A 23,578-nucleotide genomic window follows, 5' to 3' on the forward strand; every position below is an offset into this window, starting at 1 on the left:
TCCCAGAATGTTGCAGGGTTTTTTTTTATAGGGCAACCTAAAGAGAAATAAATTAACGGTCATTCCGTGGACCGACTCACTGACTGACATTCTTTAATGGCTTTGAATATATAATTACTTATAATAATATAATTAATATATAATTAAATGTGAGATTAAATATAAATGGTATTGATTTGATAATTCGATTTTTAATGCCGGTCAATACATTTCTGATTTTAAAACCTCTCAACTGTGTTGAAGTCATTGGTTATTTGGAATAATTTCCTTCCTTCAATATCTGCATTTTAATGTCCCGGTTTTTTCCCGGTGGGCCGCTGGGTAATTTGGGCCGGCCCATCCTACAGGCGATATAAGCGGCCGCCCTGGGCTCCAACATGCCCGCGCGGACCCATTACAAAGTTAAAATTCAAAACACTCTGCAAGGTAAAGCCAATACATTTTAATTTGAAAAACTGACATGGCTTTTATTTTGAAACTACTCGCACATCGTAGCGCATATTCGTATATGCGCATGAACTCACGTGGACCTCATTATTTAAGGTACAAATCACAATAATGGTGACAAAGACAACATATTAAGTATAAGATGAGCTCTGAATAATTACAACTGCAAGTTACAACAAACACAATAACAGCAGTGTATATACAATCGGCAAACAGTAAAGAGCAGTACATAGTCATTTGCATAATTTATTCACACCGCAGGGAGCTGAAGTGCGGCATGCTGAATAATGCTCGCGCTTGATAAAAATGCAGAAAATAAGTCATGAAAAATATTACTTTGAATCTTTGAGGCTTACTTAGTTTAAAGGATAGCAAAAACAGCGCTTGTCAAAGCATTGGGCTTTTCACATTTGCTCAAGAATAATCTGGGGAACTTCTAAAGTTATGATGATTTTTGCACTGTGGGGTCCGCTGTCACTAGCAGTCAATAGAAATGTCTTTTTTTTTTTTTCAACACAAACATTTTAAATTGAGCCAAAAAATGAAATCAACGAGCCGGTGTGTTACGGGCCGGGTTTGGTGGGCCACTCTGTGCCAGAAAGTCCAGGGCCACTTTTAAGTCCCAGTCTGCCCCTGGTTGTGGTAGTGTTGAAAGGCGGCATAAATTATATTTACAGGAGTAGTTCATTTAGGCTACTCAACTTACTTACTTTCTTCTGTGGAACACAAAAGGAGAAATCTTAAAGGAATATTCCGGGGGCCTGGGTAGCTCAGCGAGTATTGACGCTGACTATCACCCCTGGAGTCGTGAGTTCGAATCCAGGGTGTGCTGAGTGACTCCAGCCAGGTCTCCTAAGCAACCAAATTGGCCCGGTTGCTAGGGAGGGTAGAGTCACATGGAGTAACCTCCTCGTGGTCACGATTAGAGGTTCTCGCTCTCAATGGGGCGTGTGGTAAGTTGTGCGTGGATCGTGGAGAGTAGCATGAGCCTCCACATGCTGTGAGTCTCCGCGGTGTCATGCACAACGAGTCACGTGATAAGATGCACGGATTGACGGTCTCAGAAGCGGAGGCAACTGAGACTTGTCCTCCGCCACCCGGATTGAGGTGAGCAACCGCGCCACCATGAGGACCTACTAAGTAGTGGGAATTGGGCATTTCAAATTGGGAGAAAAGGGGATAACATTTTTTTAAAAGGAATATTTAGGGTTCAATACAAGTTCAATCGATCAAAAGCCACTTTCTGATTTAACAACACATGCAAAGCAGTGCATCAGTAGGCGTTTTTGTTTAATCCTTATGTCATAAAAAATCGTAAATATCCATGTCAATATACATTTCATTCCTATACATGCGCATGAGATTACAGTCCATCATCCTATTCCAAAAATAAGGCTTATTTTTTGGTTTTGGCGTAACAGTTTATCAAAAAAAAAAAATCATTGGAAATGGATACAGTGGTTACAATTAAAATACGCACGAATATTACAAACAAAGTCAACATTTTCTCAAATGCACAGATAAAAGAAAGTACACAAACTTAAGATGGCATGATGCTTCATTAAATTAATCCTATCTGCATTTGACACTTATGTAAACATATTCAATCCATTTAGACAGAAACGCCATATTTGATCACTTGATATCCAGCAGAGGTACACCGTTGTTCACCAATCAGGACCTCCAGAAGGTGGAGGTCAGCTGGCCCTTGGGAGAGGGGATCTGCTTTGTTCTTAGAGAGGTCTAGGTAAGAGAAAGATATACAGAATATACATTGAGCATCGCAATGGCGTACACAGCATTGTGAACAAACACAAAGTATGCAATAAAAGTATTTTTTTTTTGCATACTTTGCATACCTACCTCTAAAAACTGCTTCAATCTGGTTACAGAGCCCATCTGACCGGAGCTGGTGACTGCTTCAATTCTGAGGAAATCAGAAGGCATAGTCGTCCAAATAATGTATGTGTTGTTTAGAAGAGAAAAATACCATACATTAAGGTAAAATGAGGTAATGTCTTCACAAAGACATGCATAAATACCTTGGAAAGTATTCTTCTTTAATGAGCAGCAGCAGTTTCCAGAACTGGCCTTGATATTGCTTCATAAGGGCATTTCCACACACCTAACCAAGCAAAGAGATACATGTGAAATTTGGATATCCTCATGAAGCAAAGATCTAATTTTACCTGGATGACTATCGGCTCCGATACTGACATTTTTACCTGGTCTGACGAGACTGATAAGCGAATTAAACTTCTTTGAACTAGCAAAACACAAACACTTTTATGGAGTCTTCTTGAAATATTCCAAAATAAAAGCCCTAAGAAATTACATTAGCCATAATTATTGGCACCCTTTTATTCAATACTTTGTGCAACCTCCCTTTACCAAGATAACAGCTCTGAGTTTTCTCATATAATGCTTAATGAGGTTGGAGAACACATGACAAGGGATCTGAGATCATTCCTCCATACAGAATCTCTCCAGATCCTTCAAATTCAGAGGTCTATGCTGGTGGACTCTCCTCTTCAGTTCACCACACAGGTGTTCTATGGGGTTCAGGTCAGGGGACTGGGATGGCCATGGCAGAACCATGATTGTGTGGTCAGTGAACCATTTTTGTGTTGATTTTGATGTTTGTTTTGGATCATTGTCCTGATGGAAGATCAAACCAGGGCCCATTATAAGCTAAGGTTTTGATTTTTTAATCTGTTGGTATATGATAGAGTCCATGATGCCATGTATCCGAACAAGATCCAGGATCTCTAGCAGAAAAACAGCCCCACAACATTAAAGATCCAGCACCATATTTAACAGAGAAAAAATAGTATTGGTGCATCCAGGGGCGTAGCAACCATTATAACTGGGAGGACATGCCCCATAACTTTCAGAAATAACTAAAACCCCATTTTTTGAGAAATGTATAATTACATTTTAAGACGTTTATTTTTCTTGATCTTATTGTAAGGGGAAACTTGCCAGCTGGTTGCTTTGACAGTGGGCTGGACTAACGCACAAGCGGTAATCCCACATGTCACAGTCCCCGTTTTGATTCAGCAAATCAATTTGGGGGAATGCTGGCAACGTGATTAATATTAATGAGCCCAAAGGCCTGCAGCCAGGCATTAGCACAAAAGACGAGAGCAAAAAGAGAAGTCATCTTTGACTATTTCAAGTTACATTTTGGTCAATTTTAGCAAGTTTTTAGTCTTCAGTCTTTTTCACAGAAACACTAAATGACAAATAATGTCTCATACCAGCCAAAAAACTGAAGGGGAAAGACATTTGGGATTTCTTTCATCCGGGTCATGTGTGTGACATCAATTATACTTTATCATAGTATACATCTAATTAAATAAACAATGTTATTGTTCTTTGATTTTTACATGTTTTTGTTTGGCCATTATATTGAATTTAGAATAATGTTGATATTCGTGGCACATCTATTTTAGAGAGACAGAGAGAGAAAAAAAAAAGGACCAGTAACCAAGTCAACAGTGTATACTGAGAGGGGACACAAGCTTATGAAATTGTCCAGGTAAGATCATATTTGACACTGACATCAAAACAGTGTTTTAGGCCTTTCAAATGATATCACATATTCTCAAGAAAAATCGTTAAAACTGTCATATTGTCAAGAGAGGCTGATGAGATTTAGAATGTGTCCCCCCACTTTTCAGATCGCTCCTACGCCCCTGGGTGCATCCCTAATTAATGAGAGTCAAGCAGAATTTACCTCCAGGAAGTCAAAGATAATCGTTGCCGTGACATCAGCGAGAGGCTCCATGTTGAGTATCTGTGCCAGCCAGCGCCAGCCGTGATTCAATCCATGAGGATGAGGCTGTTAAACCAGTAAAGACACACATGAGCACAATCGCATATACAGTAAAAAAACTGTGTTGTGATGTAAAGGAAAGAGAATGTGTTTGATTGCACACACCCCTTGTTTGTTAGTATAAGGCCATCTCAGCTGGATTATCGCCGCATACAGACGAATCATTCCCGACATTCTTTTCAAAAAACTATCCTGACCCTCTACTTGTGAGTCATCCACACGGTATCCCAGAATCCTGTTAGGCAAGCACATTCAAAATACTTCACATTACGATTTAAATCACAGATCCTGTTTAAGGCGCTGTTAACACAGGACGTGTTTTTGCGTTCAAAAACAGCTGGATTGATGGGGCCTGGGTAGCTCAGCGAGTATTGACGCTGACTACCACCCCTGGAGTCACGAGTTCGAATCCAGGGTGTGCTGAGTGACTCCAGCCAGGTCTCCAAGCAACCGAATTGTCCCAGTTGCTAGGGAGGTTAGAGTCACATGGGGTAACCTCCGCGTGGTCACAATTAGTGGTTCTCGCTCTCAATGGGGCGTGTGGTAAGTTGTGTGTGGATCGCGGAGAGTAGCATGAGCCTCCACATGCTGTGAGTCTCCACGGTGTCATGCACAACGAGTCACATGATAAAATGCGCGGATTGACGGTCTCAGAAGCGGAGGCGACTGAGACTTGTCCTCCACCACCCGGATTGAGGTGAGTAACTGCGCCACCACGAGGACCTACTAAGTAGTGGGAATTGGGCATTCCAAATTGTACAAAAAACAGGTGGATTGAAATCTTGAAACACGTTTTCCAAGTTTGTTTTGAAAACGTTTTTTTTGGAAAATTTTTCACCCGGCATCATTAAAATGCAGCGCTCATGGCGCAAGACCATTAAAAAAATTGTGCAGATCCAATGCAAGAATGCATCCTGTGTGAACGGCCCCTTAATATTTTCTTCATAAGTTTTCTGCTCACCATTTTTATTATCACTCTTCAGACCAAAGTAGACAAAAATAAAAATAAGAGCAAATGTTTTCACAGAAGCATGGTGTAATATTCGTACTTCTGGTACTCATCCACTGACATGCCATCTTTCATAGGTGGGTAGTGTGGCACAGCATATGGGCACATCCTATGGAGGTGAGCCAGTATAAGATCTCCAACTTTAGGATGGAGTTCCCACACGCCTGACGCCACGACCCCGATAGGGAAAGCTGCCTCATGATGAGATGCCACCTCCTCTTCTCCTTGTTTCTGGAAATGAATTTTTCAGATCAAAGGGTTTTTAAGGTTATGAGAAATGAATTTAGTCAAGTGTGTCCAAACTTTTGACTGGTAGTGATTTTCTACCGAAAGAGTCTAATCCTCACCACAAACTTTTCTGCCAGTTTATAGCTAACAAACTCTAGCCCATGTGGATGCTGCGATGTGGACACTGACTTTCCACTGGACGTCACTGGTCGCCCTGACAACAGCTTATCAATCTTATCAAAGATCTCCCTCAGCGGAGAACCTACAAGTAAACAAGAAAAAGCAGCAAACATGAGGTGTAAAATCATATATCGTGTAAATGAGACAAATAAATTAAACTTTAGGTTGGTATTTTGGCTCTGATATTGTGTGTCATTGTTCATTATTGTCAAGCTCCAATATGACATTTAAGAAGCATAAAAGAACCATTAAAGTAGTCTATATATGACCTGTGCATTAAATAAACAGTCAGCACGTGCAACGCACTTCAGTGAATGTTGTTGACACACAGCACGCGCGGCTCGTGATGCGCTCATGATGATGCGCTGCTTACTGGAGTGTTCCAACAAAATAAAAGCCAGAGGGTTTTAAAGGAAATTACGACTGAAATTGTATTGTATAATATAAACATTTTATATTATTATTATTATTATTATCATCAGTTAAAAATATTACAATAATATTTAAACTGAATAATGTGATATCCAATCACAACTAAAGTGAACACTAAAGTATCTATTCCACATTTCGGGTTATAGAAGTCTAATAAAAAATAAAAATATAACCGAATTTTCATTTCGGTGCATCACCGAAAATGCTTTCGCTGTTCACTCAAGATTGTTATGGTAAAATGACATAAATTTCAGCTTGTTTCTCACCAAAACATTTCGTATGCCTTCAGAGGACTTGGAATATGACACACGAGCCGCATGGACAACTTTTATGAAACTTTAGGGTCCTTTAAGCTTTAAACTTCCATTATAATAAAATCAGCTAACGGGACATTCCATAAAATTTCTCCTTTTGTGTTCCACCGAAGACAGAAAGTCAGAAATGTTATTTTTTATTTACATTTTCTTTTTCTCCCCAATTTGTAATGCCCAATTCCCAATGCACTCTAAGTCCTTGTGGCGGCGTAGTGACTCGTCTGAGACCGTCAATCCACGCATCTTATCTCGTGGCTTGTTGAGCACGTTACCACGGAGACAAAGCGCATGTGGAGGCTTCATGCTATTCTCAGCGGCATCCATGCACAACTCACCACGCGCCCCACTGAGAGCGAGAACCACATTATAGTGACCACGAGGAGGATACCCCATGTGACTCTACCCTCCCTAGCAACCGGGCCAATTTGGTTGCTTAGGAGACCTGGCTGGAGTCACTCAGCACGCCCTGGATTCAAACTCGCGCCAGCAGTGGTAGTCAGTGTTTTTTGTGAGTGTAAATCACTTTAAACAGTTTATGATCTTCCCTCAAACTCGTATGATTTTTATTTTTTTCCTGTGGAACAAAAACAAATATATTTTGAAGATGTAAACGCAAGTCAATGGTGTTCAAAATTTTCAAGCTTCAAAAAGGACATCAAGGCAGCATTAAACTCAAGTGGTTTAATCCATGTCTTCAGAAGACATGGATTAAACTACTCAAGTCCTTTTTGGAGCTTGAAAGTTTTGGACCCCATTGACTTGCATTGTATAGACAAAAACACATCATACATTCTTCAGAAGTTCTTCATTTGTGTGTTATCATTTTTGGGTGAACTATCCCTTTAAGTATAATCAGTGTAAGATCGTGCATTTAAATGCACTCGTTGTCTCACCTGAAGTGCTTGCTATCTGGCTCACAGGAATGGTTGCAGCCTTTTGGAGCTCCATTTTTAATTTCTTCGTCTGCACACATTCACAAGATAAAAAAACAAAAGGAGAAGGAAAAAATAATTATTCAACAGAACACCATGCAGCACTGAATATAATGATACACAAAGCTGATGGACGTCTCACCTGTGTGTCTTTAGCGCTGAGATCTTCAAAAGACAAAGCACACTGTCTGGCCACTTCCTGCAGTTCGTTGTACCACTTTAAAGTGTTGTCGTCTGCTCTCATCTGCAGACCTGTAGAGGTTAAGACCATGTGTTCAGAGAGGCATTAAAGGGATACAGTAGTTCTTTCATCATTTACTCACCCTCATGTTGTTCCAAACCCATATGACTTTCTTACTTTCGTGGAACACAAAATTGCATGGAACAAATATGCAGTTAAAGTGAATGGTGACTGAGGCTAACATTCTGCCTAACGTCTTCTTTTGTGTTCTGCACAGATGTAAGTAAGTAATATGGGTTTGGAACAACATGAGGGTGAGTAAAGTTTTTTGGGGGGTGTGAACTGTTCCTTTAAATGTACAATTTTTCTTACCCTCTTTCCTTGCCTTCTCTTTAGTGGACTGCTCTGCATTTCTCTTCTGCTCTTCTTGTTGGGCTTTCAGCTCCGCCTGTCGTTTCCTCTCTTCCTCTTCCTCCTGTTCCTTCTTCTTTCTCTCTGCAGCCTGTGCCATCTCTTCCTGCAGAGCTCTGACCAGTGACCTCATTTCCTGTAGTGCCCGCTCTGCCACAGCCATGTCCTCCCCACTAGGAAACTGACCCTGCACAATGAAAGAAAAATATATATTTTAATGATATTCATACAATAAAATAATGCAATAAGCCATGTGTATTAAACTCTACCAGTTGAGCAACATGATCTGCACCAGTGCCCGCCCACTTTTTCAGCCGTCTTGGTTCCGGAAGTATTTTTCCCATTCATTTTATCCATAGGGATTTCATAAAATCCTTCATAAAAGAATTGCAAGCCATGAACCAAAGCAACCAGCTCATTATAAACTTTGATTTGAAGCAAAAACGTATTTGAAAATTCGACAAAAAGACGAAAGTTCAAGACTGTGTACTTCACGTCTTAAATGAGGGAATGAACTACAGAGCTCCTTTGCTGCAGTCTGTTTGCAGTGAATCTCTGACTGTGGATTTTCCCCCTTAGGATCATGGGTAGTGTAGTTCTTCACAAGAAAGTCAGAATGATGGCTTCAAGAGAAGCATATTACATCGATTAACAACCTCAGAGCTCACGGTAGGTCTGTCTTTAAAAGTTTATAAGTTCTTGCAAAAAAATCAATTTGTCCTTCCGGAACCAAATTGATGCGTTCTACAATACTAAAGACCTCTTTCACTCATGGTAAGATGAAGCAGATGTTGATTCACCTCTGTTGTGGTCCGCACCACCTCTGACACCTGTGAGCACAGCTGGTTACCACGGGTGATGTAGGGGGTGTGGTCAGGGGCGGGACCTGTCTGTGTGGGCGGTGCTGGCTGCAAGAGCTGGTTGAGCTGTAGCACTTCCTCCTGAATGGCATTAAGCGTTCTGAGTCTCTCTCTGCCCTCCATCTGCCTCTGCCGCTCAAGCTCCGCCTCCCGCAGGCGCTGTTGCTCCGCCTCCCTCAGACGCAGGTTCAAGATCTGTTGCACAGGCAATCAAGGTCACTATACACTCACAACAGGGTGTTTTGGGAACTGAGAAGCTTACAGACTAATAAAAAAATTATTTTCCCTGCCTGTTCTGATATCAAAGACCAATGCAAATATCTAGAGAGCAAGGTGACTGATGGCCGACATGATGCAGATATATATATGATACATCTTGATGATTGCAAACGAGACAGAACACTTATTATCCAAATTCACTCAAGTGGTTTGGGGAGAATTTTGGGTATGATCTACGTATAACAGATTGAATTGTCATTCAGAGCCCAGCTGTGTTCAGACATGATCTATCATAACTCACCTTCATTCGGTGCCTGTGTTCCTCTCGCAGTTTCTCTTGACGGCCGAGACTCTCCTGTGTCCTTTAAATACATCATCACTGATTAAACATCATCGCAGAAACTTAATGATAATGAACACATCAGTGTAACAGAGCCACCTACTCTTTCTCCATCATGTCTCTCATACTCTGGTATTCTTGTCTCTGTTTAAGCTCCATGAACTCCTCGAATCGTTTGAGCTGCTCTGACTCGCGACTGGCCACCATTGCCACCACACGCTCCTGCTGCTCCTGTCTCAAACTCAGCTCCACCTGTCAGAGAGAGACAGAGAATACATGCATGTACCTCCATGCATTTCATCATGTAAAACTACAAGATGTTTTAATGTTCATGGTCATTCTTATTTGTGGTTGCATGAATCTTACGAAAGCAGTAAATGGCCTGTAAAGAACACATTTCAACCCCAAATCATAACAACAAAAATATTAAGTTATGTTTTGCTTAAAGGGATAGTTCACCCAAATATGAAAATTCTGTCATGTTTATTTCACCCTCATGTCGCTCCAAACCTGTATGACTTTTTTCTTCTGCAGAACACAAAAGAAGATATTTTGAATTATGTTTGAACTGTTTTTGTCCATTCAATGAACAACACTGGACCCCATTGACTTTCATTGTATGGACTGAGTTTAAAACACTGAGGCATTTTTCATAATATCTTTTGTGTTCTGCAGAAGAAAGAAATGCATAAAGGTTTGGAACAGGATTAGGGTGAGTAAATGATGACAGAATTTTCATTTTTGGGTGAACTGCCCCTTTAAAGAAAATGAAGCCTGTTTAAGGACCCTCAAGATTTTTTCATTCAATTAAAAACACTGGATAATTGCATTATTTGCTTGCTGTATTATAGCAGCTGGAATCACCATTGAGAATAATGAGAACTACAAAAGAACTGAAATGTTTCTGTTCATTTCGTGGTGAAATGTGACCAGGAAATGTTGTTGTGAGATTCACCCCAAATGCACAGATCGCTTTTTGCATTTGCAGTAAACAAAAATATACAGATTAAAATCTTAATTGGTGTGATTTTTGGGTACCTTTGCTTTAGCCCTGTGTTTTTGTTCACACATGCGGATACAACCGGCCATCTGCGTTGCTCGGGGCGACAGGACGGAGATTCCTGGGGGAGAGCTGACAGTCCTATCAGGACTGGCAACTGGAGCTTCCTGTATGTCCTCTGCTTCCTGATATCATAATATGTAAAAACAAATGCATGATGACAGTTTCAAAGTGACCACACATATTCCGAATGTTCGGTTTGAAACAACGCGAGGGTGAGTAAATGATGGCAGAATTGTCATGCTTGAGATTTGTACTCAAAAAGCTATTCCTTTAAACTCAAGCATAACAACACAACAAGGTAACATAATATTTCTGTTATGTCAAAGCAGCTTTGCTGTCACCTTCTCATCCTCCTCTTCTGTCTGGATGGAGACTGGAGGTGCAGAAGTGCTGGGTGAGATCCGATCCGGACTGATGGGAACTGAACGGCAGACTGAAGCGTCATCAGAAACACTGGGACTCGTGTCACGGACTGAAGAACCCAGAGAGCAGCTGTTCAGCAGCGGTCGAGGGCTCAGTCTCTTTAAGATCTGACCAGACAGAGGAGACAGACTGGAGACCTCAATACAGCCTGAGAGAATATCCTGCAAAACAAGACAGTGAGGAATCAAGATAACAGGATAAAATATAATTCTTTCAATAAACCCGACATTGACTGTACTTCTCAGTCCTTTTAAGAGTACTTTAAGTAGAACTGCAGTAAATGCATATTATTTGTGTAGCTGACATGAAATACTTTTAGGAAGTTGACATCCTGTGGTGTGATATGTTAAAGTTATTTTAAACAGCATTTGCTCATTCTTTTATAATTATTACTATTGTTATTATTATTAATATTCATGCAGCTTTTAACCGCTCACATTAATCGAGAGGCTACATTTTATTAATTAATTTGTCACACCGCAGCACCTTTTCAAATGAACTAGTGGAGACGAAAAGAGAGTTACAAATGGTGAAAAATGTCAACTAAAACTTTAATGATGATCAGTCAGAGCAGCTAAAATATACGCTCATTCGTAAGAACTGTAACCTAAAATCTTGATCGTGTTAAATAAAAATATTTATATTTTGTACAAGCTTTATTTGAGTAAGAGCTATAACATCAAATGTCATCATTCATAATATAATTAACCCTTAAATGCACGGTCTTTAGTGACCCGGTACGAATATCTGTCACAAATGGATCTACAAAATGCCCAGATAGAAAAATTTTCAAGACAATTAGAAAATAATAGAATAGAATATATTCAGACATATTTTGTTGTTTTATTTTTCATGTATCAAAGAGATGATGCAACAAATAAAGAACAGGATTCATTACTTCCACAATTAAATTTCATGACGCATCTGGCTGTAAAACACATATTGAACACGCATAACACGTAAGATGTATTTTCTCAGTTAGTCTAAACAGACGCACAACCTACATAATTTCAGTAGGACACCCAAATGACAACAGCCAAACTGTTTATGTGTTAAACTTGCTATAGTTTACTTCTACGTTGCTTCTTCGTCAAATAGAAATGTCAAATGTCAATCAAGTCAATCACTGAAACATCAGCGCCACCTTGAGTTAGAAATAGCATGTGTGTGTGTACACGCGTGTGGTAAACTGATAATTCACCATTGTCACACAGAAAATCAACATGATATAGTAGTCTTTTGTATTGGAATAAACAAAGACATAGATATCATGTGAGAGTAAACTTATAAAATAATCAAAAAAATATAATTTATGGAAGCTCAAAAAAAAAGCAACACTATCACATTTCTCGGGTCTTTTATGACTCTATACACTTGTAATTAAACAGTTTTATATATATATATTGCAATTTTGCCATTTTTGTTGTTGTTACATATTAAAGAGGTATGGGCATAACTCCAAAAAAATGGATGAGCTACAGGGGGTGGAATGAGGTCCCGTACTGAATGATTACTATGAGATTTACATTGTACTCTAAAGTTTAAGGTACCAAAATGGTACATGTCAGAAACACATTGGTAGTACAAAGTACAAAAAAAACGTTGTATACCATGGTATTTTTGCGCTTTTTGTTGGTGTAAAAAATGCTATTATACCATCATAAGCTACATAAAATATTCAATCCATCCATTCTTGCTTATATCTATATTTCATTTATATATTATTAACATATCCTACCTCTTCTTCAATACATTACATCACCTGCATATAACTATATATCTGTAGTAAACTATTCAAACAACATTATTGCTTTATTTAATTCTTCTCTTTTTATTTAACTGTTATATCTTATTTTTTATTTTTATGTCATATATATATATATATATATATATATATATATATATATATACACACACATACACACACTATATGGGCAAAAGTTTGTGGACACCATATGTGCTTGATGAACATTTGATTTCAAAACTTTAGGCATCAATTTCCCCCTTTGCTGTAATAACAGCTTCCACTCTTTTGGGAAGGCTTTCCACTATACTGTATGTAGTAACATGGCTGCAGGGATTTGCTCTCATTCAGACACAAGGCTATCAGTGAGGTCAGGAACTGATGTTGGTCGATGGGGCCTGACTTACAGTTGCTGTTCCAGTTCACCCCAAAAGTGATCATTGGGGTTCAGGTCTGGGCTTTGTGCAGGCCAGTCAATATCTTCCACGCCAGACACAGTAAACCATTTCTTTATGGACCTCACTTTGTTCACAGGGGCACTGTCATGCTGGAACAGAAAAGGGCTCTCCCCAAACAGTTGCCACAAATTTGTAAGCACACAAAGCCCAAGCATTACATAAAGAAACATTAAGATTTTTCTTTACAGGATTTAATGGAGTAACCAAATTCGTTAATTAGAAGGGGGTGTTCACAAACTATTGGCCATAAAGTGTATGTTTAAATGTATGTTTGTATGTATGTACAGCTGAAGTCAGAAGTTTACATACACTTAGGTTGAAGTCATTAAAACTCATTTTTTAACCACTCCACAGATTTCATATTAGCAAACTATAGTTTTGGCAAGTCGTTTAGGACATCTACTTTGTGCATGACATGAGAAATTTTTCCAACAATTGTTTACAGACAGATTGTTTCACTTTTAATTGACTATATCACAATTCCAGTGGGTCAGAAGTTTACATGCACTAAGTTAACTGTGCCTTTAAGCAGCTTGGAACATTCCAGAAAATGATGTCAAGCCTTTAGACAATTAGCTTCTGACAGGAGGTGTACTGAATTGGAGGTGTACCTGTGGATGTATTTTAAGGCCTGCCTTCAATCTCAGTGCCTCTTTGCTTGACATCATGGGAAAATCAAAAGAAATCAGCCAAGACCTCAGAAACTAAATTCTGGACCTCCACAAGTCTGGTTCATCCTTGGGAGCAATTTCCAAACAACTGAAGGTACCACGTTCATCTGTACAAACAATAGCACACAAGTATAAACACCATGGGACCACACAGCCATCATACCGCTCAGGAAGGAGACACATTCTGTCTCCTAAAGATGAACGTAGTTTGGTGCGAAAAGTTCAAATCAATCCCAGAACAACAGCAAAGGACCTTGTGAAGATGCTGGAGGAAACAGGTAGACAAGTATCTATATCCACAGTAAAACGAGTCCTATATCAACATAAACTGAAAGCGGCATAAAAAAGCCAGACTACAGTTTGCAAGTGCACATGGGGACACAGATCTTACTTTTTGGAGAAATGTCCTCTGGTCTGATGGAACAAAAATTTTACTGTTTGGCCATAATGACCATCGTTATGTCTGGAGGAATGGGCCAAAATTCCAGCAACTTATTGTGAGAAGCTTGTGGAAGGATTCCCAAAATGTTTGACCCAAGTTAAACAATTTAAAGGCAATGCTACCAAATACTAAATACAAAGTGTATGTAAACTTCTGACCCACTGGGAACGTGATGAAAGAAATAAAAGCTGAAATAAATCATTTTCTCTACTATTATTCTGACATTTCACATTCTTAAAATAAAGTAGTGATCCTAACTTACCTAAGACAGGGAATGATTTCTACGATTAAATGTCAGGAATTGAGTTTAAATGTATATGTTTGTCTGTATGTGTATATATGGTTGCATTCTCTTTGCACTAGAAGCTTCTGTCACCATGACAAATTCCGTGTGTGTGTGTGTGTGTGTGTGTGTGTGTGTGTGTTTAAGCATACTTGGCAATAAAGCGCCTTCTGATTCTGAAAATGTGAATTTATGATTCCGTCTCACCTCTCTGTTCTCCAGCCAGTCAGGGCTGTATTTGAGTTTCCCTTTCGGAGAGTTTTTCAAAGCTTCTAAAGTTTCCCATCTCAGGTTTTCAAAAGGCATTTTGGGGCATTAGAGTGAATTTTTGCGGTCACGCGAGCATATTTCATTCTGCAGGCGCTACTGGTGCTCGCTTCCGCTTCCGCCTGATACAAAATAAAAGTCTTGCTGACAAATTAACTATACATACAGACGTATACAGAGAGACTTTACCAGCCAGTACATATAACAAGATGCTTAAAACGAATGTCAACAGGGTACAATTATTATTTGATAATTCGTTTAATTTTATGGTCAATATCAGATTTTTTTTTTTTTTTTGTCAATAGATGGCAGTGGAGATCTAAAAACATTTACCGCAATCCGCTAAAAGTCCTCAAAGAAGAGCGACCAATATGGCAGGTCCACACTCACAGTGGAGGGTGAGTTTAACATCTATTTATCTGGATATTTTACTTATAATATTTAGATTAACCCGCTTGAATTTTTTAAAGTTAATTTGCATAATTATACTTAACTTCGTTTGTAGGTTATTTGCTTTACACTTACAGTTCCATATTAATTATTGTTAATCTATCACTCAAATTGCACGACTGTGGACTTTTGTTTAGTACCAGTTTAGTAATGAATTGATTTGTCATGTTTCGCCGCAGCCTCCACGTGCATGTGACGCCTACTGGAGTGAATTCAAGCATTGCACGAGTTTATGGAACAGGTTTCATGAATACTACACACACGGTACAGCACCAGACTGCCGACAGTGGAAAGAAGATTATAACGCCTGCAAAGAGTGGGAGAAAAATCACAGTACACACGCCAAGGTGAGTGTCCAACTATAGGTCATTTTTAGGTTAGTCTCACGTGGCCAGACTAACAGCATACAGTCTGGTCCACATTGCTGCTTATTTTGGCCGAACCGCCCACTTAGACAGGAAGAGCTCGTCTGACTGACATATAAAATGACCAACCACAGTTCGTTTTGATTTTACATGCTGTTTATCTGAAATATATATATAATGAAAATATATAAATAAATAATACCACAGTTCGTTTTGATTTTACATGCTGTTTATCTGAAATTATATATATATATATATATATATATATATTAAAAAAATATATAAATAAATAATAGCACAGTTCGTTTTGATTTTACATGCTGTTTATCTGAAATATATATATATATAAAATGAAAATATATAAATAAATAATAGCACAGTTCGTTTTGATTTTACATGCTGTTTATCTGAAATATATATATATATAAAATGAAAATATATAAATAAATAATAGCACAGTTCGTTTTGATTTTACATGCTGTTTATCTGAAATTATATATATATATATATATATATATATATATATATATATATATTAAAAAAATATATAAATAAATAATACCACAGTTCGTTTTGATTTTACATGCTGTTATTTCTGAAATATATATATAAAATGAAAATATATAAATAATAGCACAGTTCGTTTTGATTTTACATGCTGTTTATCTGAAATATATATATATATATATATATATATAAAATGAAAATATATAAATAAATAATAGCACAGTTCGTTTTGATTTTACATGCTGTTATTTCTGAAATATATATATATATAAAATAAAAATATATAAATAATAGCACAGTTCGTTTTGATTTTACATGCTGTTTATCTGAAATATATATATATATATATATAAAATGAAAATATATAAATAAATTATATCATAGTTTTTTTTTTACATGCTGTTTATCTGAAATATATATATATATATATATATAATGAAAATATATAAATAAATAATACCACAGTTCATTTTGATTTTACAGGCTGTTTATCTGAAATATATATAATGAAAATATATAAATTATATCATAGTTTTTTTTTATTTTACATGCTGTTTGTCTAAAATATATATATAATTATATAAATAAATAATACCACAGTTTTTTATTTTACATGCTGTTTATCTAAAATATCAAATGAAAATATAGAAAATACATAAAAGACATAGTACCGCCATCGAATAGAACAGGCGATTTCAGTAACACTTGCCATTTTTGTGAGCAATATGTATACATATGAATCTCTTACAGTTGTGTCTGCATGTTAAACTGGGATAGGATGAAGTATTTTCACATCTTAAAAGTTACACACCTTTTAATTCTTACATTGTTTCCTGAGTTGTCATTCATCACTCTCTCATCCGGCTTCAGGAATCTCTCCAGGAGAGTGAGAGGAAACGTGTCGCTGAGCAGAGGAAGTTCACTCCAGTCTGGGAATTACGACAGACTCCTCCAGCAGACTGGCACCTGCCACTCAACCAGGGCAAACCACAGGACTCATAAACACACACACATACTCAACCAGTGCAGATTATACAGGAATATTTATATTTACATCTTAGGTAAGAAACTCATGAACAAATGACTTCCAGCAGCTTCGGTCCTCTCCAGAGTGTGCTGCAGATGTTGCTCCATAATTCCAGCAGGGAATCGCATTGCACTACCTCTCCTAGACTCTTGTCCTCCTGTTCAGTTGCTTTTGTAGCTCACACGTGCTTTAAGGGAAATGCAGAACAGCTCAAAGTTTTGATCAAGTATGTATAGCATTTAATGTGGATGGTGTTATCAAATTAATAAAAGGAACATGGATGCACGAGCATTTCATGAGAATCTCCAAGTCCAAAATATACTGAAGAATGGGCCTCAAGTGTATTTGTGATTCATCAAGACTACTTTTTAAAGTATTTTAATTGTTTTTGCATTAGCTTGGCCTTTAGTGTTTCACTGGCAACCTTATTTATTACTTCACAGAAATATTTAGAAATGATGTGATTTTCACATTGACACATTTACACTGACTTCAAGATTTTGAAATAACAGGGCAAAAGCTATAAATCCTCATACTAGGGTGAATCCCACTATGAAATGTCTGGGTTATGTTTCACACAAAATCAAAAGACAAAATAAGGATTATATTTTGCTTTAAGAAGATGAAGTCTATTTTTAGGACCATTAAAGTTCATAACAAAAAAATCACATTACCGTCATGTAAAAATGCCTGTCTGGACACAATGTTTTAATTAATTAAATTAAATTCAGCACAACAAATACTATCATGATGTAACTTAGAATTGTACATCCAAAATGATAATTTTTTTTCTTCTTAAAGAATGTGTTTGTTTGTTTTTTCACATTACAGTAGGCAACCGGAAATTGGAAACAGGGGCTTTTAAATGTGCACAGTTGTCTTGAAAATAGTGTAAAATAATGGTCTAAAAATTTTTTTTTTATTTTCTCTATGCAAAACAACTTCTAATAAATTGCTGATTTACAGACCACGTCAAGGTTTGTGTAAAATATGGTTTAATTTTATTCTTGCATTCGACATAAAACCCCAGATACAAGTTTAATGTAATGTGTTTGGACAAATATACGGTTGTAACTTTATTTTATGGAGCGTTCAAACAAAATGCATCATTAAATTGCTAATCTGTTTTCCTGATTTTGACGTTTGACCGTTCTTCTCCAGCTGTTCTTCATCATAATCATCAGTGATATTCTGCTTCAAGTTTAGTTGAAACACTTATTCAACTGTCCATTCACTTAGCGCCCCCTCACTGCGTGTACACTCGTGTGATGTCGTTGTATTTGCCGTCTGGGGCCTCGTAGTTTTCAATTGGAGGCGTGTAGCAGGGGCCCTGATGCTGGAAGGGGAACATGTCAGTATCTGGGCTGATCGCTGCTTTATAAAGCTCCTCTGATTCCAGTTTCAGCTCCTCCAGCGCCTGCCTCTGGGCCTCCAGCGCATCCTTAATAGCACCCATCTCAGCCTGGTGCTGGATGTGTTTGTATCTGGACCATTCCTTCAGCAGAAGAGCTCTGCGTTCACTTTCTTCAAAAGGGAGTTGAGGAGCCTCGCGGATCCTGGAGCGTTCAAAGAGTACAGATTAGAGTTATATTCAAATGACATAAAGCTAAAGTAACACCAATTTAATGGGACATTTTTGATTCAGTTTGAAGTTGCTTGAGAGAATGCTTCAAGTGTGAAGAGCTGAAATTTGCACAAACAACAGTCTTGAATACGAGAGAGCTTTTCTTTGGCCTCTACAAAATTCCCATGACTTTCGGACTTCGTTGACAAATACGGTCTGAGGTGGTAAAAATGAGAAATATTTAAGTTTAAAACACATGTGTCAAGTTTGTAGATATGTAATCTTTGTGGGGGGTTTTTAAACATTTGTAGCTTTTTATACCCCCCCCCAAATAAAAATGACTTTAAAAGGTATTACAATACTTTCCTCACACATTGAATACATGAGAGTACACAATGTAATCATTCATTTCTACAGGTATTTCAACGTAGAATTCGTTTTTACGAATATCATGTTAAGAATATCAAGAAGTTTTTTCAGGGTTACACCAAATGACCTGAACAAAATAAGAAAATGTCAAAATATTGACACTTTTTTTTTTCTCTCCCAATTTGTAATGCCCAATTTCCACTACTTAGTAGGTCCTCGTGGTGGTGCGGTTACTCACCTAAATCCGGGTGGCGGAGGACAAGTCTCAGTTGCCTCCACTTCTGAGACCGTCAATCCGTGCATCTTATCACGTGACTCGTTGTGCATGACACCGCGGAGACCTACAGCATGTGGAGGCTCATGCTGCTCTCCGCGATCCACGCACAACTTATCACACGCCCCATTGAGAGCGAGAACCACTAATCACGACCACGAGGGGGTTACCTCATGTGACTCTACCCTCCCTAGCAACCGGGCCAATTTGGTTGCTTAGGAGACCTGGCTGGAGTCACTCAGCACGCCCTGGATTCGAACTCCCGACTCCAGGTGTGACAGTCAGCGTCAATACTCGCTGAGATACCCAGGCCCCAAAATACTGACATTTAATGATATAAAAAAAATATTGATCCTTTTTTTATCTCACTTATCTGTTTTATGTGGCAACCTATGTTAATTACACCACATGACTTTGATTCGGTGGGAAAAAAAAAAAAACGTTAAAATATTAATCCTACCGCATATTTCGTCTGCAATACTCATGCCAACATATCTTTTTTTTTATTCTCAAGAATTTCAGCTTTTAATGAGACTTTAAGATTTTTTTTACTGTCTCTGGACCGTTACACCACAAGACATTTTTTACTTCAAGCCCCAGAATATCAGTATCACTTTATAATAAGGTTACATTTGTTTACATTAGTTAATGCATAAGGTACCATGAACTATCAATAAACAATATACTTATTACAGCATATATTAATCTTGGTTAATAATGTTAGTTAATAAAAATACAATTGTTAATGTTCATTGTTAGTTCATAGTGCATTAACTAATGTTAATTAGTATATAAAATATCAAAATGACTTTTATAAAAAGAGTAAGTGTGTCCAGACTGTAGTTCTGGGTTATTCTGTGTATTTATTCTACCTGGTCTCATCAAAGCACTTGGCTGGTGTAACAAAGTCTTCAATAGGAATCAGTTCAGGCGGCACTCTCTCCAGCTTCTTCAGCTTCTTCTTCAGGCGTTCCTTCATCATTTGTTCTCGCCGTGGATCAACCTTCTTTTTCTTCTTAGGCTCGGCTCTGTATAAACAAGACGGGTCAAAGGTTTCTTAAACTACAGTACAATCATCACATTTATCACACACACCTGATAATGCATTCTCATAACAATTCTTAAACATATGGAAGCCCATTTCTGCCATATAAAAATGTTACTTTTTACCAAGTAAATACAGAAGCAGTGTTGTCGTGAAATAAAACAGAGCTGTACCTGAAGTTCCGCGTGAGCAAAACTTACCTGTCAGAGCGTCTAAAGGCGGACGCACACCGGATGAGAAGCGCCACGCAACAAATAATATATTTAGACTTCCTTTCAGAGAATGTATCTTGAATATAAGAGTATTTTGTCTTTACTGCACTGGCAAAAGTACACTTATATTTAAGATACATTCTCTGAAAGCAAGTCTAAATTTCTTATATGCTGCTGCTCAAGTAAATGTATCTTGTTTGAAGGATTTTTAGATCATTTTAAGTGGAAAACAAGACAAAAACACTTGATAACAAGAGGACTTTTTGCAGTGATTTTATTTTACTGAATTAAACTTAATAAAAATCCAAGTATTTTTTCTTTAATTCAGTGAATGTCATTTAGAGATATTTTTAAAAGATTATTTTGTCCTTTATTGTTAGTAAGCACATTTAATAGGGGGGCCTGGGTAGCCCCTGGAGTCACGAGTTCGTGAGTTCGAATCCCAGGGCGTGCTGATTGACTCCAGCCAGGTCTCCTAAGCAACCAAATTGGCCCGGTTGCTAGGGAGGGTAGAGTCACATGGGTTAACCTCCTCGAGGTCGCTATAATGTGGTTCGTTCTCGGTGGCACGCGTGGCGATGGCGTGAAGACTCCACACGCGCTATGTATCCGTGGCAACGCGCTCAACAAGCCACGTGATAAGATGCGGGTTGATGGTCTCAGACGCGGAGGCAGCTGGGATTCATCCTTTTTCTAGTAATTCTGAATTTTTAGCTCAAAATTATGACTTTGTATCTCGTAATTCTGACTTACCAAAGCACACTTTTTATTTTTATTTGCGTGTGTGTGTGCATGAGTGTGTGTGTTTGTGTCTGTGTGTGTGTGTGTGTGTGTGTGCGTGTATGAGTGTATTTGTGTCTGTGCATGTGTTTGTGTCTGTGTGTGAGTGTATGAGTGTGCGTGTGCATGTGTTTGTGTGTATGAATGTGTATGAGTATGTATGAGTGTGTGTGTGAGTGTGTGCATGTGTTTGTGTGTATGAGTGTGTGTTTGTGTGTATGAGTGTGAGTGTGCATGTGTTTGTGTGTATGAGTGTGAGAGTGTGTGTGTGCATGTGTTTGTGTGTATGAGTGTGAGAGTGTGTGTGTGCATGTGTTTGTGTGTACGAGTGTGAGAGTGTGTGTGTGTGTGCACGTGTTTGTGTGTATGAGCGTGAGAGTGTGTGTATGAGTGTATTTGTGTCTGTGCATGTGTTTGTGTCTGTGTGTGCGCATGAGTGTGTGTGTGTACATGTGTGTGAGTGTATGAGTGTGTGTGTGCACATGTTTGTGTGTATGAGTGTGAGCGTGTTTGTGTGTGTGAGTGTGAGAGTGTGTGTGTGCACGTGTTTGTGTGTATGAGTGCGAGTGTGTGCGTGTATGAGTGTATTTGTGTCTGTGCATGTGTGTGCGCATGAGTGTGTGTGTGCATGTGTTTGTGTGTATGAGTGTGTATGAATGTGTATGAATGTGTATGAGTATGTATGAGTGTGTGTGTGAGTGTGTGCATGTGTTTGTGTGTATGAGTGTGTGTGAGTGCATGTGTTTGTGTGTGCATGTGTTTGTGTGTGTGCATGTGTTTGTGTATGAGTGTGAGAGTGTGTGTGCACGTGTTTGTGTGTATGAGTGCGAGTGTGTGTGTGGTGAAATGGGCTTCCATACTACATCATACAACAATAATAAATTAATACATAATGATCACCTGAAATTGTGCCAGAGGAAAATTAATTCTGTCAGAGGTGGCAGTTACCATAGCACATTGATGGTAGCACAATACTTTGATATATATATACCATGGTAGGTATAGATTACCATATTCACATACAATGGTATTTATATGGCACTTTAAATAATACCATAGTATTACCATGGTACATATAATTGAGTTGTGCACTAACCTTAAAGGCATTGATGTTTTCAGTGAAAGCACTGATGTAAACCAGTGACTGTGTCTGACAGCAACCACAGAACTGCAGCTGTAATAAAAGAGAATATCTGTCAATCATAATGATAATTATTATGAACTCTATGGGACATTTATTAATTTTGTCACATGCAGGTTAATATCTAAACGCTAATACAAACCATGACGATTGAGTCTGACTGGATATGATCCGGCTCACGGTGCGACATACAATCCCCGCCATAATTTACAGAAATATATATTAAACAAACATCAGTGATGAGAAATTAACGCTGTTTTTACGCCTTCACGTGGCCAATGTGGATCTCTGTAGGTCAAAGTAGAAAACAGTTCCGCCATTACACTCGCACTTTCCACACTGATTGTAGGTTCACATTTGACCAAAAAGCATATTGAAATATCATATATATTAGTTAAATAATTTATTATTAAAAAACCTCAATACAAACAGTGGCATTGTTTTGTATTATTTAATCATCTGAAAAATATGTCGAATGTTGTGTGGTGAATGTTCAGGTGAGTGTTATGAGCGTGAAATGTGATCTACTGTCATGTCTCTTTTTAGAAGAAAATTAAATTTATATATTTTAAATTGCACTGTATGATATTCAAATAACCCTCATTTGCAGAGCTCGTGTGATTTGTTTGTCAGTCTGGTTGTTTCTGCCCTTGAACTTCAATATCACTTTTATTGTTTCTTTTTACGAGCTGTTTAAGTTTTATTTACTGTTTTTATTTTCTATTGTCATTTATACAGAGGTAAAATACGTGTACCATTATTATACACTTTGCAAAGGAAAATAGTTTGCTGGAGTCGTTAACTATTTAAGATGACCAAATCAGCTTGAATGGTCATTATATAAATAGTAATTAAAAATAAAAGTTATTTGAGCTTTATTGTAACTCCAGAATCAAGATCATACACAGTTCAGATTAATGTCACCATGACTGAAAGAAGTAGATGAAAAGTGGTTTTATTGACCCACATTATAAACTCATTTATAATGTTTATTCTTTTTAATTTCTTGTATTTGTTTTAATATATACTGTGCATGTTGTGTAAACTGTGTATATTGTTTATAATGCATACTTTTTCTAAATTCCTGTATGTATTAACATGT

The 23,578-nt window shown here is 37.9% G+C and overlaps 3 protein-coding genes across 6 annotated transcripts; 1 reads left to right on the forward strand and 2 right to left on the reverse strand.

Annotated features, from left to right (window-relative positions):
- Positions 1–451: 451 nt before the first annotated feature.
- Positions 452–17,009, reverse strand: gle1 (GLE1 RNA export mediator). Of its 4 annotated transcripts, XM_051668257.1 has the most exons (17): positions 14,683–14,798; positions 13,691–13,857; positions 10,796–11,038; positions 10,430–10,576; positions 9,495–9,643; positions 9,353–9,413; positions 8,773–9,027; positions 7,934–8,159; positions 7,523–7,632; positions 7,342–7,411; positions 5,642–5,784; positions 5,335–5,525; positions 4,391–4,520; positions 4,187–4,291; positions 2,490–2,572; positions 2,311–2,374; positions 452–2,190 (listed from the first exon to the last, which is right to left on the reverse strand). In XM_051668257.1, the coding sequence occupies exons 2-17, from the start codon at positions 13,745–13,747 to the stop codon at positions 2,122–2,124; spliced, it is 2,103 nt and encodes a 700-aa protein (XP_051524217.1). In that variant the 5' UTR covers positions 13,748–13,857; positions 14,683–14,798; the 3' UTR covers positions 452–2,121. The 4 variants fall into 4 exon arrangements, 3 of the variants coding, with proteins under 3 accessions (XP_051524217.1, XP_051524218.1, XP_051524216.1); XM_051668258.1 differs by lacking the exons at positions 13,691–13,857; positions 14,683–14,798 and adding an exon at positions 16,890–17,009; XM_051668256.1 differs by lacking the exon at positions 13,691–13,857 and having other exon boundaries at positions 14,683–14,852.
- On the forward strand, positions 15,048–17,412 carry c33h22orf39 (chromosome 33 C22orf39 homolog). The gene is made up of 3 exons (XM_051668327.1): positions 15,048–15,140; positions 15,372–15,539; positions 16,935–17,412. The coding sequence occupies exons 1-3, from the start codon at positions 15,114–15,116 to the stop codon at positions 17,064–17,066; spliced, it is 327 nt and encodes a 108-aa protein (XP_051524287.1). The 5' UTR covers positions 15,048–15,113; the 3' UTR covers positions 17,067–17,412.
- Positions 17,413–18,069: 657 nt separating this feature from the next.
- On the reverse strand, positions 18,070–22,808 carry mrpl40 (mitochondrial ribosomal protein L40). The gene is made up of 4 exons (XM_051668317.1): positions 22,619–22,808; positions 22,432–22,509; positions 20,171–20,326; positions 18,070–18,647 (listed from the first exon to the last, which is right to left on the reverse strand). The coding sequence occupies exons 1-4, from the start codon at positions 22,678–22,680 to the stop codon at positions 18,338–18,340; spliced, it is 606 nt and encodes a 201-aa protein (XP_051524277.1). The 5' UTR covers positions 22,681–22,808; the 3' UTR covers positions 18,070–18,337.
- Between the last annotated feature and the right edge of the window lie 770 nt (positions 22,809–23,578).

The sequence above is a fragment of the Myxocyprinus asiaticus genome, chromosome 33 (assembly GCF_019703515.2).
Source record: "Myxocyprinus asiaticus isolate MX2 ecotype Aquarium Trade chromosome 33, UBuf_Myxa_2, whole genome shotgun sequence".
In the NCBI taxonomy this organism is placed as follows: Eukaryota; Metazoa; Chordata; class Actinopteri; order Cypriniformes; family Catostomidae; genus Myxocyprinus; species Myxocyprinus asiaticus.

Coding starts and splice junctions, on each gene's coding strand:
- gle1 (XM_051668256.1), bottom strand. CDS start 14,781: ATGCCTTTTGAAAACCTGAGATGGGAAACTTTAGAAGCTTTGAAAAAC. Junction 7,412..7,522: donor TCAGCGCTAAAGACACACAG/GTGAGACGTCCA, acceptor GAATGTGTGCAG/ACGAAGAAATTAAAAATGGA. Junction 4,521..5,334: donor TCAGTGGATGAGTACCAGAA/GTACGAATATTA, acceptor CTTGCCTAACAG/GATTCTGGGATACCGTGTGG.
- c33h22orf39 (XM_051668327.1), top strand. CDS start 15,114: ATGGCAGGTCCACACTCACAGTGGAGG. Junction 15,141..15,371: donor GTCCACACTCACAGTGGAGG/GTGAGTTTAACA, acceptor GTTTCGCCGCAG/CCTCCACGTGCATGTGACGC. Junction 15,540..16,934: donor ATCACAGTACACACGCCAAG/GTGAGTGTCCAA, acceptor ATCCGGCTTCAG/GAATCTCTCCAGGAGAGTGA.
- mrpl40 (XM_051668317.1), bottom strand. CDS start 22,680: ATGGCGGGGATTGTATGTCGCACCGTGAGCCGGATCATATCCAGTCAG. Junction 20,327..22,431: donor AAAACATCAATGCCTTTAAG/GTTAGTGCACAA, acceptor TTGTTTATACAG/AGCCGAGCCTAAGAAGAAAA. Junction 18,648..20,170: donor AAGTGCTTTGATGAGACCAG/GTAGAATAAATA, acceptor TGAACGCTCCAG/GATCCGCGAGGCTCCTCAAC.